This window comes from Oratosquilla oratoria, chromosome 18, assembly GCF_046742065.1.
Source record: "Oratosquilla oratoria isolate Oo_2021 chromosome 18, ASM4674206v1, whole genome shotgun sequence".
In the NCBI taxonomy this organism is placed as follows: domain Eukaryota; kingdom Metazoa; phylum Arthropoda; class Malacostraca; order Stomatopoda; family Squillidae; genus Oratosquilla; species Oratosquilla oratoria.
Genome location: NC_134794.1, coordinates 255,716 through 269,607, shown reverse-complemented (window position 1 = coordinate 269,607; position 13,892 = coordinate 255,716). Strand labels below are relative to the sequence as shown.

General features: G+C 41.1%; 1 protein-coding gene across 2 annotated transcripts in view; it reads right to left on the bottom strand.

Annotated features, from left to right (window-relative positions):
- LOC143034964 (uncharacterized) overlaps window positions 1-13,892 on the bottom strand; it is a 127,450-nt gene that overhangs the window by 2,687 nt on the left and 110,871 nt on the right. For both annotated transcript variants that reach the window (XM_076201308.1, XM_076201309.1), the window contains one exon: window positions 481-624. In XM_076201308.1, coding sequence (XP_076057423.1) covers window positions 481-624 — 144 coding nt within the window. The remainder of the gene's footprint in view (window positions 1-480; window positions 625-13,892) is intronic.

Here is a 13,892-nt window from a genome sequence, read left to right as displayed (position 1 = left end):
CTTGCTTGACTGCGAAATACGGATGTCGACTCGTGAAAGGAGGTTCATGTATGTCCTTCCCCAAAGTTGTGCTGTTTCATTCGTTAATATGATTGTTCATTCATATACTTATTCTCTCATTCACACATTCACTTGCTGATCTATGAGTAGTGGTTAGAATGAAAATATGGTCGTAGTAGCCAGAAAACCGTTATGTGAACGAGTTTTTGTCAACATTTGCTACTTTACACATCTTGTTATAAACAATATACATTACCAGTTATTTACATATACTGTGATATTATGATTAGTTGGTGTACTGTTTATTACTTATAACTGCAGCAAATACTATTGTCAAAAATTCGTCACTGTTTTTAGTTTTGTGGTTCCCATGATAATCCGACAGCAGGTATGATAGATAGGACATACTGTACTCAGTGGCTCTTGTGTTACAGCCAACACTCGCTACTCTTTCCTCTCCGCTACAACACCCTCTCTCACCTGCACTTCCTGTAGAAAATGGGTTGTATGAATGCCGGGTAATCCTGTACAATGGTGACGGAAGTGTTGCCGAAGGCAGACCGCCCAACAATGGGGAATACAACGTTCTGCTCTGTCTTGCACATATTCCTCGTTTCAGGACAACTGCGGGTGAGTATTAGGACATGATGAAATGCAGATAGCGTAAAATATGTTGAATACACACACATTTCATTCGACTAAAGGAAAATACTTTAATTTGGTTAAGACCTTGTAGATTCTATTCTGAATATGTACATCACCTTTTTCTTGACTTCTGCAAGGTTTGTCAGATTTTTTTCGATTTCCATCAAGAATGTTGACTATTTTACCTATAAAATTATTTAATGGAACATCTAACCATCTTGGAAAATAACTAAAAAGTTAAATTAATTTGTCAGATTTTTCTCATACAACTAAACAAAATAATCTTGACTTTCGTTGCACAGCGATAACATGTGTTTACAACTTGTTCGCGGGCAGACAGAACTTCTACCGAAATTTGTCTCGGAAACCTCCAAACCTCTTGAAAAATGAAATAAGAAATAAAATTTGTCTGTCACATCTGTTCATACATTTGAGAAAATAATATCGACTTTCGTTTATTACTTGTTGGCGGGCATAGGCAAAACTTGCGGAAACTTCATGTAATACATAATGCATAATTGTTCAACTAACCTATTGTTTTGAATCCCGCGACTCGGCCAATGACAGGACCTTCACAGCGAAAACGAAATCGGACGAGCGCCATTTAGTTTGGAAATGGTCTGTGTTGAGAATGGGTGTCCAGTGTAAAGATTTGTGATTTATTTTAATTATTTGATATTTATTAACATTTACTGTGAAAACTGTTGCTCCAAGTGTTTTTGAAAGGACCATGGTTTCCTTACGTAAAAAAATGTGACAATCGTGTGATATATATTTTGTGTTAGTGTTTTGTCCAGCTTGTGAAGGAAATGGATTAGAGGTTTGGGGAACTCAAATTGCATTTCCCCGTTAAGCCAAGGGTGATATATTTTATTACGTTTTTTTAACACATTGTGGATGCAGCCTAGAGGCATTAAACCACATGGATCCCAAAATCCACTTCTATCACTGAAATGAATAATCCCCAAAGAACAAGATGCCCCTCTGCTCGCCAAACTGCTGGACAAGTCCACTTACACTTCTAAAGGTAAGTTCCAAAGTGTTCCTCAGTAACTTTGCTGCGGACGAGCTTGGCAGATGTGGGTGGGTGTAGGGAGTGGAACTCAAACCGAAGTTCGGATAGTTTTGGGCTAGAATGCAACAGATAGGCATTGTGTGTGTGTATTCTATTTTCAAGAATTCGTTCCCGGGGTTGAGATAAACCCAGATAATGGTCATCACAAACATTTCAAAGGATTACAAAGGAAGGGGATGTCGACAGGAGACCTTTTGGTCCATAATTAGGTCGGATGCGGAAAAAATAGAATAAAAGAAATAAACGAATAAATAGATAAATAAGTAAACAAATAGATAAATTAAGTAAATAATGATAGAAAGGATATTGATCACTTTTAATTTCTACTAATCCTTCGTTCTGTTGCCTCATTTAATTCTCGTTTACACGAGGCAAATTGAGAGGCAAGTCAAGTGTGCAAGTTACTTGAACTGGAGAGGAAAGCGAGCAAGTACATGTTCACACAGTCTAAATCCTAGACAAGTGCTCTGTGTGAACATCCACGACTCAACCTCGGTACCATATTGTCCCCAGGGATGGAAGAGCTGACCATTTCCTACAAAATACTGATTGCATAAATTTGAATCTATCAATTTGTAATCTGAAACAAATCAAAGCTCAATTCATTTATGTCAAGAAATCTTAGTTTGTATTCTTCACATATTCTGTATTTTTCGTCACTGTTTCGTTAATCGATAGAACAATGTATTCCCTGAACTAACCTGCGAATGCTACAATCTCAACTTCTCCACTGCACTTGACGTGTCGGTTGCACATTTCACGGGCTATCAATCATTTGAATTGATATTGCCGAAATGACTTAATGCCTTGCTTTCAGGAATGAAGCCTTCAAAGACGGACTTTTTACACAATGAAAACAACTTGGAATAAATTGGGTGAGGAAATGATGTCAATTTTTCACAAGGAAAAGAAAATAGTGGGAATAATTTTGCCTCGGTGAATTCGGGATGTGCGACAATGGACTACACCCAAGACATTCACATGGTGATTGTTGCTTCATCATTTCATCAAAGGAAATGGTTAAGTTTTGCGAAAGGGTCACGGAAGTTCGCATAAAAGTACATGTATGAACTGCGATAACTATAAAACAAAAATAGATACTCTTTAAATTATTTTTCTCAACTTGGCGATAAGTAGCAATTCTTTCCTTGGGGACAATGTCACACCAAAGAAATGGGGCCTAAGGGATGGTAGAGAGAAGAAAATTTAATTCGGTGGGGGAGTGGCAGTAGTGGAACAGAGGGGTGACAGATATTCAAAGTTGTTTTGAGTGGAGGAGATAAATCTCCAATGACAAAAGAATGAAGAGACGGCCGCCGCGACGCTACTGCCGAAATACTGAAAACCAAAGAATGAATCATTCTTCCTTATCAACCGATCTACTCTCGAACCAACAAGAGAAATATGAAAAAGAAAGAAAGGACACTTGCAATTAGAGCAGGTACGAACTGGAATCCCTGCGTCAGGGAAGATTTTCTTCTGCCCCCCCAACCTTCACGCCTCGCCAGTCAGGTATCGATAGTTGACAACTGGGCGAAAGACGCCGCCTGCCCAGGATCGAACGAATGGCCTTGATGCCGACCCTGAACTGGCTCCCTCACCCGTGTGGGTGGTGATAGGGGGATTGCACTGGTTACTTGCCTCCCCCTTTCCTGCATCAGGCTGGGTTGCTGAGGTGAGTGCCAGCAGGTCCGTCCTCCTGCTTCTCCATTTGCATTGACAATGAGGAGCGCTGAAGGGTCCTTCGCCCCAAGCGTGCTTGTTTTGGAGTGGAGGAGGAGGAGGAAGAGGCTCTTCCCAATGACTCGTGGCACTTCAACTCCAACCTCTACCACCAACACCACAACCACCATCACTACCTCTGTCACCCCTCATCCACCACCACCATCTTATCCATCACCACCTCTACTACCATCATTTCATCCACCACCATCTATACCAACACATCAATCACCACCTCATCAATTACCACCTCATCCATCACCACATCTACCAGCAGCAGCACACACCCCACCACCTCTACCACCACCAGTATAGCGTAAGATTTAATTTCCAAGATCGCCGACATCTTAATTAGTTTTGGCATTTCGTCATCGATCATGAACGCTTCCGGCGGGATGGGGGGGGGGGCAACATGACGCCGAAGAAGCCGTGTGTGTATTTACTTAATTGTATTATACGGGAAGGAGAGCTATGCTCGTAGTGTCCCGTCTTCATATCTCGTTTTGTCTAGACTGCTTTTAAATTCGTGTATTGTTTTTACACACACCACCTTCTCATCTAACTTGTTCCAAACATCTATCGCCCTGTGGGGAAAACTGTTCTTTTTCAGGTCTCTTCTATAACTGTCCTTCTTGATTTTCTTTCCGTGTCCTCTTGTATCTCTGCTATCCCATTTTATTAGATCCTCTCTATCAATAGTTTCTATGCCTTTCATGATTCTATAAATAGTTATCAAGTCTCCTCTCTCTCTTCTTTGTTCTAATATCTGTAGTTCCAGTTTTGCTAGTCTCTCTTCATATGATAGTTCTGAAAGTGTTGGTGCCAGTTTCGTAATTGCTCTTTGTATTCTTTCAAGTTTTGTTATACATTTTTTTGTATTTGGTGACCATGTCGTCGCTGCATACTCCAATCTTGGTCTTATCAAAGTGACTAGTATTTTCTTCACCATTTCTTCATCCAGGTATGTAAATGCCACTTTGATTGTTCTTATCAGATTATAAGTTTCTCCAAAAATATTGTTTATATGTTTCTCAGGTGACATATTATTCATAATAATGACTCCCAGGTCCTTCTCATTTTCTACTTTTTTATTTCTTCCTCTCCCAGTTTATATGATCCCACTATTCTTTTTTTGCTTCTCCCAAATTCCATTATACTACACTTTTTAATATTGAATTCCATCTCCCACTTCCTACTCCATTCCCATACTTTGTTGAGATCATTCTGTAGCGACTCGCAATCTTCTTCAGAGTTCACTTTTTTCATCAATTTTGCATCGTCTGCAAAGAAGCTCATATAACGTTCAATTCCTTTATCCATATCATTAATATATATAGCAAACATCATTGGGGCCAGAACAGTTCCTTGTGGAACTCCATTTATCACTTCATCCCAATTAGAATGTTTGTCTTTTATCACCACTCTCATTTTTCTTTCATGCAGAAAGTCTTCCATCCATTTAAGCAGTTTGCCCTGTATTCCTCCTTCAGTTTCTAATTTCTTTAGCAATTTCTTATGTGGCACCTTATCAAAAGCTTTTTTCAGGTCTAGAAATGCACAATCAGCCCATCCATCTCTTTCCTGTATTACATCTATTAACATTGAATAGAAACACATTAGGTTTGTGATGCATGATCGTCCTTGTCAAAATCCAAATTGTCTTGGGTTTAGTATGTTGTTTTTTTCCAAATGCCTTACCCATCTAGTTTTGATCATTCTTTCACAAATTTTAGCTATCGTACTTGTAAGAGAGACCGGTCTATAGTTAGTAGGGTCTTCCTTGTTTCCCCCTTTATATATTGGTACTATATTTGCTCTTTTCCAATCTTCTGGAACTTTTCCTTCTTTCAATGAACTATGTATTTTGTCTGTTAGTTCATTCTTGCATTCTCTCAAAATCCAGTTTGCCATTTCATCTGGTCCATGCGATTTTCTGACATCGAGTTTACTCAAGTGATTCATTATTTCATTCCTTGTTACTTCTATCTCTTTCATAGGGGGGACTTTCTCCTCCCACTCGATATCTCTAGGTTGTATGTTCTCCCTCGTAAACACCGATTAAAATGCTTGTTCATAATTTCTGCCATTTCTATTTCCTCTGTGTATTCAACTCCTTGTCGTAGTTTCTCCAACTCCTGCCTGCTTTTCAGTTTGTTGTTTACAAATCTAAAATAGTTTTGGTTGATCTTTACATTTTTCTATGACATTTTTTCGTATTTTCTCTTTTCTTCTCTGCACACTTGAACATATTCATTTCTATAACAAGTGTGTGTGTGTGTGTCAAGGGGCTGGAGGAGGTTGAAGGGAGGGGGACTGAAGTAGCAGAACGGAGGGATAGCACAATTTAGTGAAAAAGTTATTATATTTTGGTTGCCGCGACAAGATTCTTGAAATATTTCAAACATGTTATTTTGGCTGATGGTCGACGATGTTTTCATTTGTGGGATAAAACTCAGGACAAACGGAAGCGAGTAGAATTGCCTGGCCAGAATGAAGTCAGCGGGAGGAGGAGGCTGCCGCTGCTGCCAAGAAAATGGAGGTCAAGATACGAAAAAGCGTCTCTGTCACTGAGGATGCAGGAGAGTGGCACCGCGCCAGGACGTTGCGACGCTGCCAATGACATAACAATATCTTAGTTTCGTGTTTTACGAATCTGGCCACAAACCGTCGAGGCTTCATTTTGCCTAGACTCTGCCACCACGAAGTGATTAAAATGGCCCGGTGGCCATTGTCAGAAGAAAACCTGTAAAAGGCTTCGCTGACCAAAAACCACCAAATACATTGGGCACATTCGAAGATTTTATACGGGCGAACTGCACACGATGTCATTCAGTTTAGGTAAATTGTCTGTACTTAGAAATTGATCAATGAAATTAAAACAGCTGTTATGGAAATAATCTCAATACTCTATAAGGAAAAAGATGTTTGCATTGTTCCGATATGTTTGTACCATGGATCAGGCTCCATCGGTGCACCTGTTAATATTACCACACATTTTAGGACGTGACGGCAGTCTGACCATACTCCGATGTTTATTAATTCGTTTACCTATTCATTTATTTATTCGTTTATTCATTCTTCTAGACCCTAGGGCACGTCACCATTGCTTCAACCCAAAGTGAGTTGTACTTTACCACAAATCGAAAAGGTACAACAAAAAACATATAACAATCACTACCTACAGAAAACTACAACTACAAAAGCGATTATTTGTAGCCATATTACCCTGTTCCTTTTGAGGATTTAATGATGGTCGATACTAAATACAAAATAATTTGTGGGAAGAAGCAGTGCCTTCCTTACTTTGTAAACTTTCAACAATTTTATAAATGGCGTGAGCTTGACTAAGGAGTGACATTAAAGAAGGATCCTCAACTGAAGGAAATAGGTTGGCATTAGCTAGAACATACACAATGCCTCATCGAGCACAGAAGCTCATAGAAGGAATTGTCTAGAGTTGGCCTGAATGACATCTGTAAAGAATAGCACACGAACAAAATCCACAAATGACAAAACGCCTGAATATGTGCACGCTCAATCAGAACGGGGACGCATGCCAACGAACGAACGCACAAACGCAAGGAAGGAAACACACCACCGACCTTCAACCTCGCCTTGACAGCGCAGTTGACGTCATGACGTCATAGGGTTGGTTTTCGGGGTGAGAGTTACGTAACGTGGCCCATTTCTTAAAGACGACATGCTTCCCTGTCTGTACAGTTGAGAAAAGAATCCTCGATATAGTTCCCATGCATCGATGCTTAATTTTTCTTCAGGTTATTGAATATTGGAAGATCGTAATAACGGTCTCGTTTCCTTATACAAATAAATCATCGTTCGGATAAAAACAATTTGACTGTTCTAAAGCCGAATAAAAACTCGTTGACACTTCGTAAAACTAACTCGTACTAAATTATGGACAACAGTCATGAGGTGAAACATCAATCAGGCTATGGCAGCATGCTATCCCGGCAGGCCTTGGTACTCGGTCTAGGGAAGAAAGAAGAAAAGTCCCATAAGTATGAGGGCTGGAGAGGGGTCGAGTGACTCAAGATGGAGGGTCTAGGACACTACTGCAGTCGCTGAAGGGGATAACCTGACAATTGAGCGGGAAAAATGGGAGTGGCGACGGACGTAAAGCGCAGTGAGGATAGTTCTAAAGGACCAGCGTCGAGCCCAAGCCTGTACGGGGGGCTGGGGGAGGGGGGAGAGCGTTTGAGGCGACAGGGATCGAGTTCAGTTTGAACGCTAAAAACACTAAACAAAATTCTGGAAAAGACTTTTCGTGCAAAGAGATACCGAGATGCATAGCACACGAGTGAAAAACAATGTCTGAACTTGGTCGTGAAATCAATATCCGCAACAGTGTTTATGGGTGGTACGGGCAGGTTAACAGAGGAACTGGCGGCTACGTAACACAAATTATAAATATTTTCCTGCGCGGAATATGTCACCCTCAGCTGATTAAAATTGCCTGACGGCAGTAAAGGAAAATGTCATAAAAAATAACAAAATTAATTAGTTAAAGATTGTTAATACCTTACAGGATATTATTTAAATTATTCGTAAGTTTTGTCTTGTATGCACACTGACTAATACCTGACGATTCTATTCAGCGATATTAGATTAAAACCCAGATATTTTTGTATGATGACCATCATAACAATGACGATAACAATAGCGAAGATGATATTCTGAAGCTTGAGGGAAAGGCAGAAAACGACAATGTTGATCCAACACAGCGGTCGCGCTGATAGTGATGTTTATGACGGATAATACCACGATTTGGGAAAGTTCGTCGTTCAACGTTAGCCGGAATAAAATTTGCACAGATCACCGTAATGAAAGGGATACGTTTGCTTACGAGAAAGTTAAAAAAAAATGTAACAGAAAATCTTCACCGAAGAGATGGATATGGCCTTGTCAACATGTCTTCTCATATTATATTTTTTCACTCTAAATGGACATTTTGTGTTGCCAGTCCATATTATGCACGTGCAGAGGTAACAAATCCCCGAAAATGATGGGTTATACAAGCAGAATTCTTACTGTCGTTGTGGAATTCTTAGTGACGGTTACTGTCGAATGGGGCCTTCTATAGTGGCGTTGGCTTGGGCAAGAGGTAACCAAAGGAAAGGAAAGACGCATCGCTCGAGGTGCATTCAAGTCAAGATGAAAAAATGGGAATGAAATAGTGAGAGACAGAGGGGAAGAAAAGGGAAGCATGTTAGAATACTGGTTGGAAAAAATGGATAGAAAACTGAGAATGTGTAGAACATGAGAACTGGTGGACGATGTTGGTACAGAGTGAATCGGAAAAGAAAAGAAAAGGGGGAAGACGACATCAAAAATGCAAAGAAAGAAAAGAGTGAAAGAAAGAAATCAGCATGTGGAAGAAATATGAGCTGTGATGACGAAAGATAGATTGTGATTTTTTTCTTTCTTTTTTTCACAGAGATAAATTTGTTTGGCGATCTGCATTCGACGGTTAGCTTGCAAAACAAAAGGCTCACGGTACTTTATGAGACGTATCGTATACATGTTTCTTGGCTGGTTTTCTTTGTAGTTGTGCTTATCTTATTGCCGGAACTCAAACTCTAAAATGTTGCTGTCATATCACCAAGTAATATATGAAAAACGGAGAGAAAGAGAGAGAGAGAGAGAGAGACGAGCGACCTCAAGGTGGCCTTCCTACTTTCACTTTCCTCCAATAACGGTCGCTCTTCTTTAACTCCTTCAACACTGTGATGTACCGCAAGGACTCGCTCCGGTTAAGGACAGGGGCTTCTGTGCAGCTGAGGTGGCGGAATCCGACCTGAAGGAAGTCCATATCGACGGGCCCCTCAGCTGCATAAAAATCGTCACGGTCTCAGCCGGAACACAAGTCACAATATACGTCACCGTGTTGATGCTGTTAATGGGGGAGGGGGGAGTGCCGGAAGAGCTGGCGCGGCAACCGTTATGACGACAGTACTTGTCTCAGGATGCTGAAAGCGCCTAGGTCGCCTTGGCGGCAAAACGATGCACTTGCTGCACAAGGATGACAGCGATAATTGTCGATTTCTTCTTCCTCCTTCCTTCTTTTTCTACCTTCTTCCCTCTTCCTTCTTTTTCTTCGAGGAACAGAAGCGAATTCAACAGAGTCGAGTCGGTGCTGATGGAAATGATGAAGATGGCTTGCAGGGCGACTGTTAGAGGTAGAATAAAAGAGAAATAGAAATGGAGAAGGTGGGGAGCTTACACCAGGAGGCGCTGAATAGATGTGGCCCAAGCCGTCACTTTTGCCCTGGACTGTAGAGGCAGGTAACAAACACTGCTTTATAGGAATCGGAGTAAATGGAAGACCACCTCGCTTCCTATTACGCCACCAGCAAGCACACTTACATTTTATGTGAACAATATAAATATGAGGAGGATAGGATTACGTGAAAGAGGAAGGAGGAAGAGGAAAAGGTGTAGAAAAAGAAAGAGGAAGATAAAGGTAAAGAGAAGTGAGAGGGATAGAAAAGGACGAAGATACTGAGGATTGGGGTAAAGTTAAGGATAAAGGCGAAAGTGAAGAGGAGCAGGAAGAGAATGAGAAAGAAGAGGAAGATGATAAGGATGAAAGGGAAGAAGCCAGGAGAGGAGGAAGAGGACGAGGCAGTGTAGGGAGCGAGGGAAGGCAGGGTTGGGTGTGGCCGGTTCAAATCAATAGTTACCCACGCTCAGAACCTGTGGCCTGTTTGAGGACATTGCCCTGTGTGTGTATGTGCGTGCATGTGTGTACGTGTGTGTGTGTGTGTTTGCTTACATGTATGTGTGTGCGTACGTGTGTGTGTGTGTGTGTTTGCTTACATGTATGTGTGTGCGTACGTGTGTGTGTGTGTTTGCTTACATGTATGTGTGTGCGTACGTGTGTGTATGTTTCCTTGCGTGCATTTATGTGCGTGTGTGTGTACGTTGGTGAATTCATGTGTGCGTATGTCGATTTTTCGTTTATGTATACATGCGCCTGTGTACGCGCATGCTGGTTATGTGCACAGGTACACAAGTGAATATACGTAATCGCATGTTCTCACACTGGTGCATTTTTATTTACTCTGCTCTGTTCGCTACGGTATCGATAAATCCTCTCTTCTTGTCCACGGTTCAAATTCAAACTGTAATTTGTTTGTTTTGAACCCTTCGTTGTTCTGGCTATGTACCTTTTCATTGGTGCATTAAGACTAAATTGGGTGTAAAAGACACTCAATCTGTGTGATTTTCTAATTCTGAACCCGAGTCGTTGTCGCAGAGGAGTAGTGTTGGGTAAAGGTGGTGGCACCAGACATTTCTGGCTAGCATGCTACTTCGTTTGAATAGAAACGACTTCGATTACGATTTTTTTTCTAATTTCCAAAGGTTGCTGGAAGTGAACAGTTGTCCATATCATATGTTCACACGAACACATTTCACATCGTTTCTCTCATGCATGATCTGGTGGACCATGTATATGGAAATCTTGCCAGCTGTACATATGTGCGCGTGGTTGTGCACCCTGGGAATTTTGTTGATCTATTTATACTTTAACTGATTCCGGATCCGACTTCGTTTTGGACCAGATGGTCTCCCGTCTTTACTCTTCAACACTGTCAACCGTTAATGTTGTTGTTGTATTCCTTTTGGAGACATTTTCCTCTGTGGTGGAGGAAATTGTCCTGTCTTAGCCAGTGGAAATTCCTTAATTGCTTAAATTCGTCTCAACAGTACCATCTTAGATAAGCTAAGGTGGTTTAACCGGAAGAGTTTTAGATCCCTTTCCATCTCAGGCGTCTCTCTGACCTTGATAGATTCGCCGGAACAAAGTCCGTTAATGTCAAACTGGCTTTTTTTCCCTCATATCGTACCTCCTATAGAACAACTAGAATATGACTTCGCTTGCACGAATCTAGAATTCTCTGAGACCATTTCAACAATGTCTAATATTAGTATAGTTCATCATTCAGCTTTGCTACATATGACACGAGCTCTCAATTGTCGATGTTGGGGAAGCCCGTGGAAATCCAGTGTGATAACCTCTTTAAAAATATATATTTGGCCCGTGCACACTTTCGAGAGATAGGGTATAGTTACACTTGTATCTAGGTACGCCGATGTATCAAGGTGGAGTACATCCGCGATCCCGGAGCTATGATCCCTCTGATCCCATTGCATGTCAATGTTGCCCAAATAGATGGTGTTGCTATGGGGGTCCCCTTCGGGCGTCTTCTCCGTTAATTTTCGCATGGAAACTACAGAGGGGTATTTTTGTAAAATCCCGAAAATCAGCCATCTATGTATAATAGATACATAGGTTATTATTAACACCGGAAATGATGATGACATTCTACAAATTATGAACGCCTTTAAACGTAATTGTTCCCTCGGCTATAACCATGAATTTGAGATCAATATCAAACTCCCCTTTTTGGACGTTTAAGTTCATCGTGGTATTCACTCTTTCACCACTGAAGGCTACAAATCTGGGTTTCTGCCTCACCGATGTGAGTGCCCAGAGAAATACCATAGAAGTGTTATAATTTCTTACGTTAATAGAGCTCTCACACATTCCTCTACTTTGACTGTTCCTAATGCACAAATACAAAGCCTCACAACTCGTTGCCAATAATGGGTACCCGAAGACGTTAGTAGATGAGACAATAAAATGGAATTTGGAAAATTTCATGACCCAAGATCCCTCACCAAAAGAAACACATTGTAACATTGTCCTCTGCTACAAGATCTTCAAGTCCTCTGCTCACAGAGAACGAAAAAGCAGTAAATAAGATAGTCAAGGACATTGTGGTGGGCTCTACAGATCCCAATGACATCCACTGTAGGTAAAAACAGAATAACAATAATTAGGAACACACACACACACACACACACATATATATATATATATATATATATATATATATATATATATATATATATATATATATATATAAAAGATGTGGCTGGAGTGATGTTCAGTCAATTTGAAATAAAAAACTCTAGGAGAAACATTTTGTATTTGAGAGGTATTAAGAACATGCACATGACTGTAATGATAAAAAGCAGAAGAAATTGAATAAGTACTACCGAAGAAAAGTACTTTGATCCTATTGGAAGGGCAGAAAATGAACGTCAAATGTTGAAGATTGTAATGGAATAGAAAGGCCCAAAAAGGGCACAATCACGGCCGTCACCCGCATCCTTGGCCCCTGATTGATGAAAGGGAGGAAGGAACAGCGCGCAGGCCAATGGGATCGTTGGTCAGAAACCGTTTTCTCCTTTTTATCGTAGTCTAGTCTGAGCCTCCAAAAGAGTGTAACGAAAATCGGCCGTATTTTCTTTTCGCATACGACTGTCGGTTATCACAGGAAGTGTCCTCGTAGACTCAAAGTTCCGCTGAACCCCGCACTTACGATGGCGCATTTTACTTCATTTTTGGTTAATGCTAGAGAATTTTATTTAGACGAGAGGGGTTAGAATGGAGCTTCGACTGATCGAGATTCATTTTGTCCCGGGACGATTCCCTCAGCTGAATAACACCCCCAAATATCGGCGAGAGCATAATGTGTAGTTCAGGGCAGCGCCGGGGAATCACCGAAATAATGAGGATAATACTATTGCCCCGAATGAGAAGTGAGGAGGGCGAAGAAAGGGAAGCGAAAGGGGAGGGAGATGGGAGATGAGGCGGAGACGGAATGTGGAATGCAGATCTAATGGGGAGATATACAAGTGGAAGAGAAAAGAGACAGAGTGGAGCAAATGGAGACGATATGAAAGAGAGATAAAAAAAATAGAAGGCGGACAGTCAACAGAGCAGAGAAGAAAGAGGAAAACGAAACGTGAAAACAGTTGAGAGACCATATTTAGTGAAAAGAGAAAGAAGAGAAAAAGAGGAGAACCGAAGGCAGGGAATTAATTTAAACATAAAGGAGAAAGAGAGTGGGAAGGCGAAGAGTTACAGATGGATGGAAAGGGGGAGAGAAGGCACAAAAGAAGAGAGATAAAAAGTATTGAGCAGCCGGGGCAAGCGAGGATGTGGCAGAAGAGGGAGAAGGAAGAGGAAGTGGAGGATAGAGCGGCGGCAGCCGACGGGGACTGGCTGCCACCACAACCGTCGCAAGGCCAAGGCCAAGGACGCGGGCGCACACGCACGTACGCACACACGCATGCACCAACACCCACATTTGCACGCACATGCACACACACACACACACACACAAACACACACACACACACACACACACACACACACCTACCCACGCAATCCCCCACACCCACAAATATAGGTTCAGTAAAATTATTTTCAAGTATATGTCAATAGTTTTGTGTGTGTGTGTGTATATATATATATATATATGTATATATATATATATATATATATATATATATATATATATATATATATATATAATCTCACACACAGCCCACGGTTACAGTTCGTCTTAACGTAGAC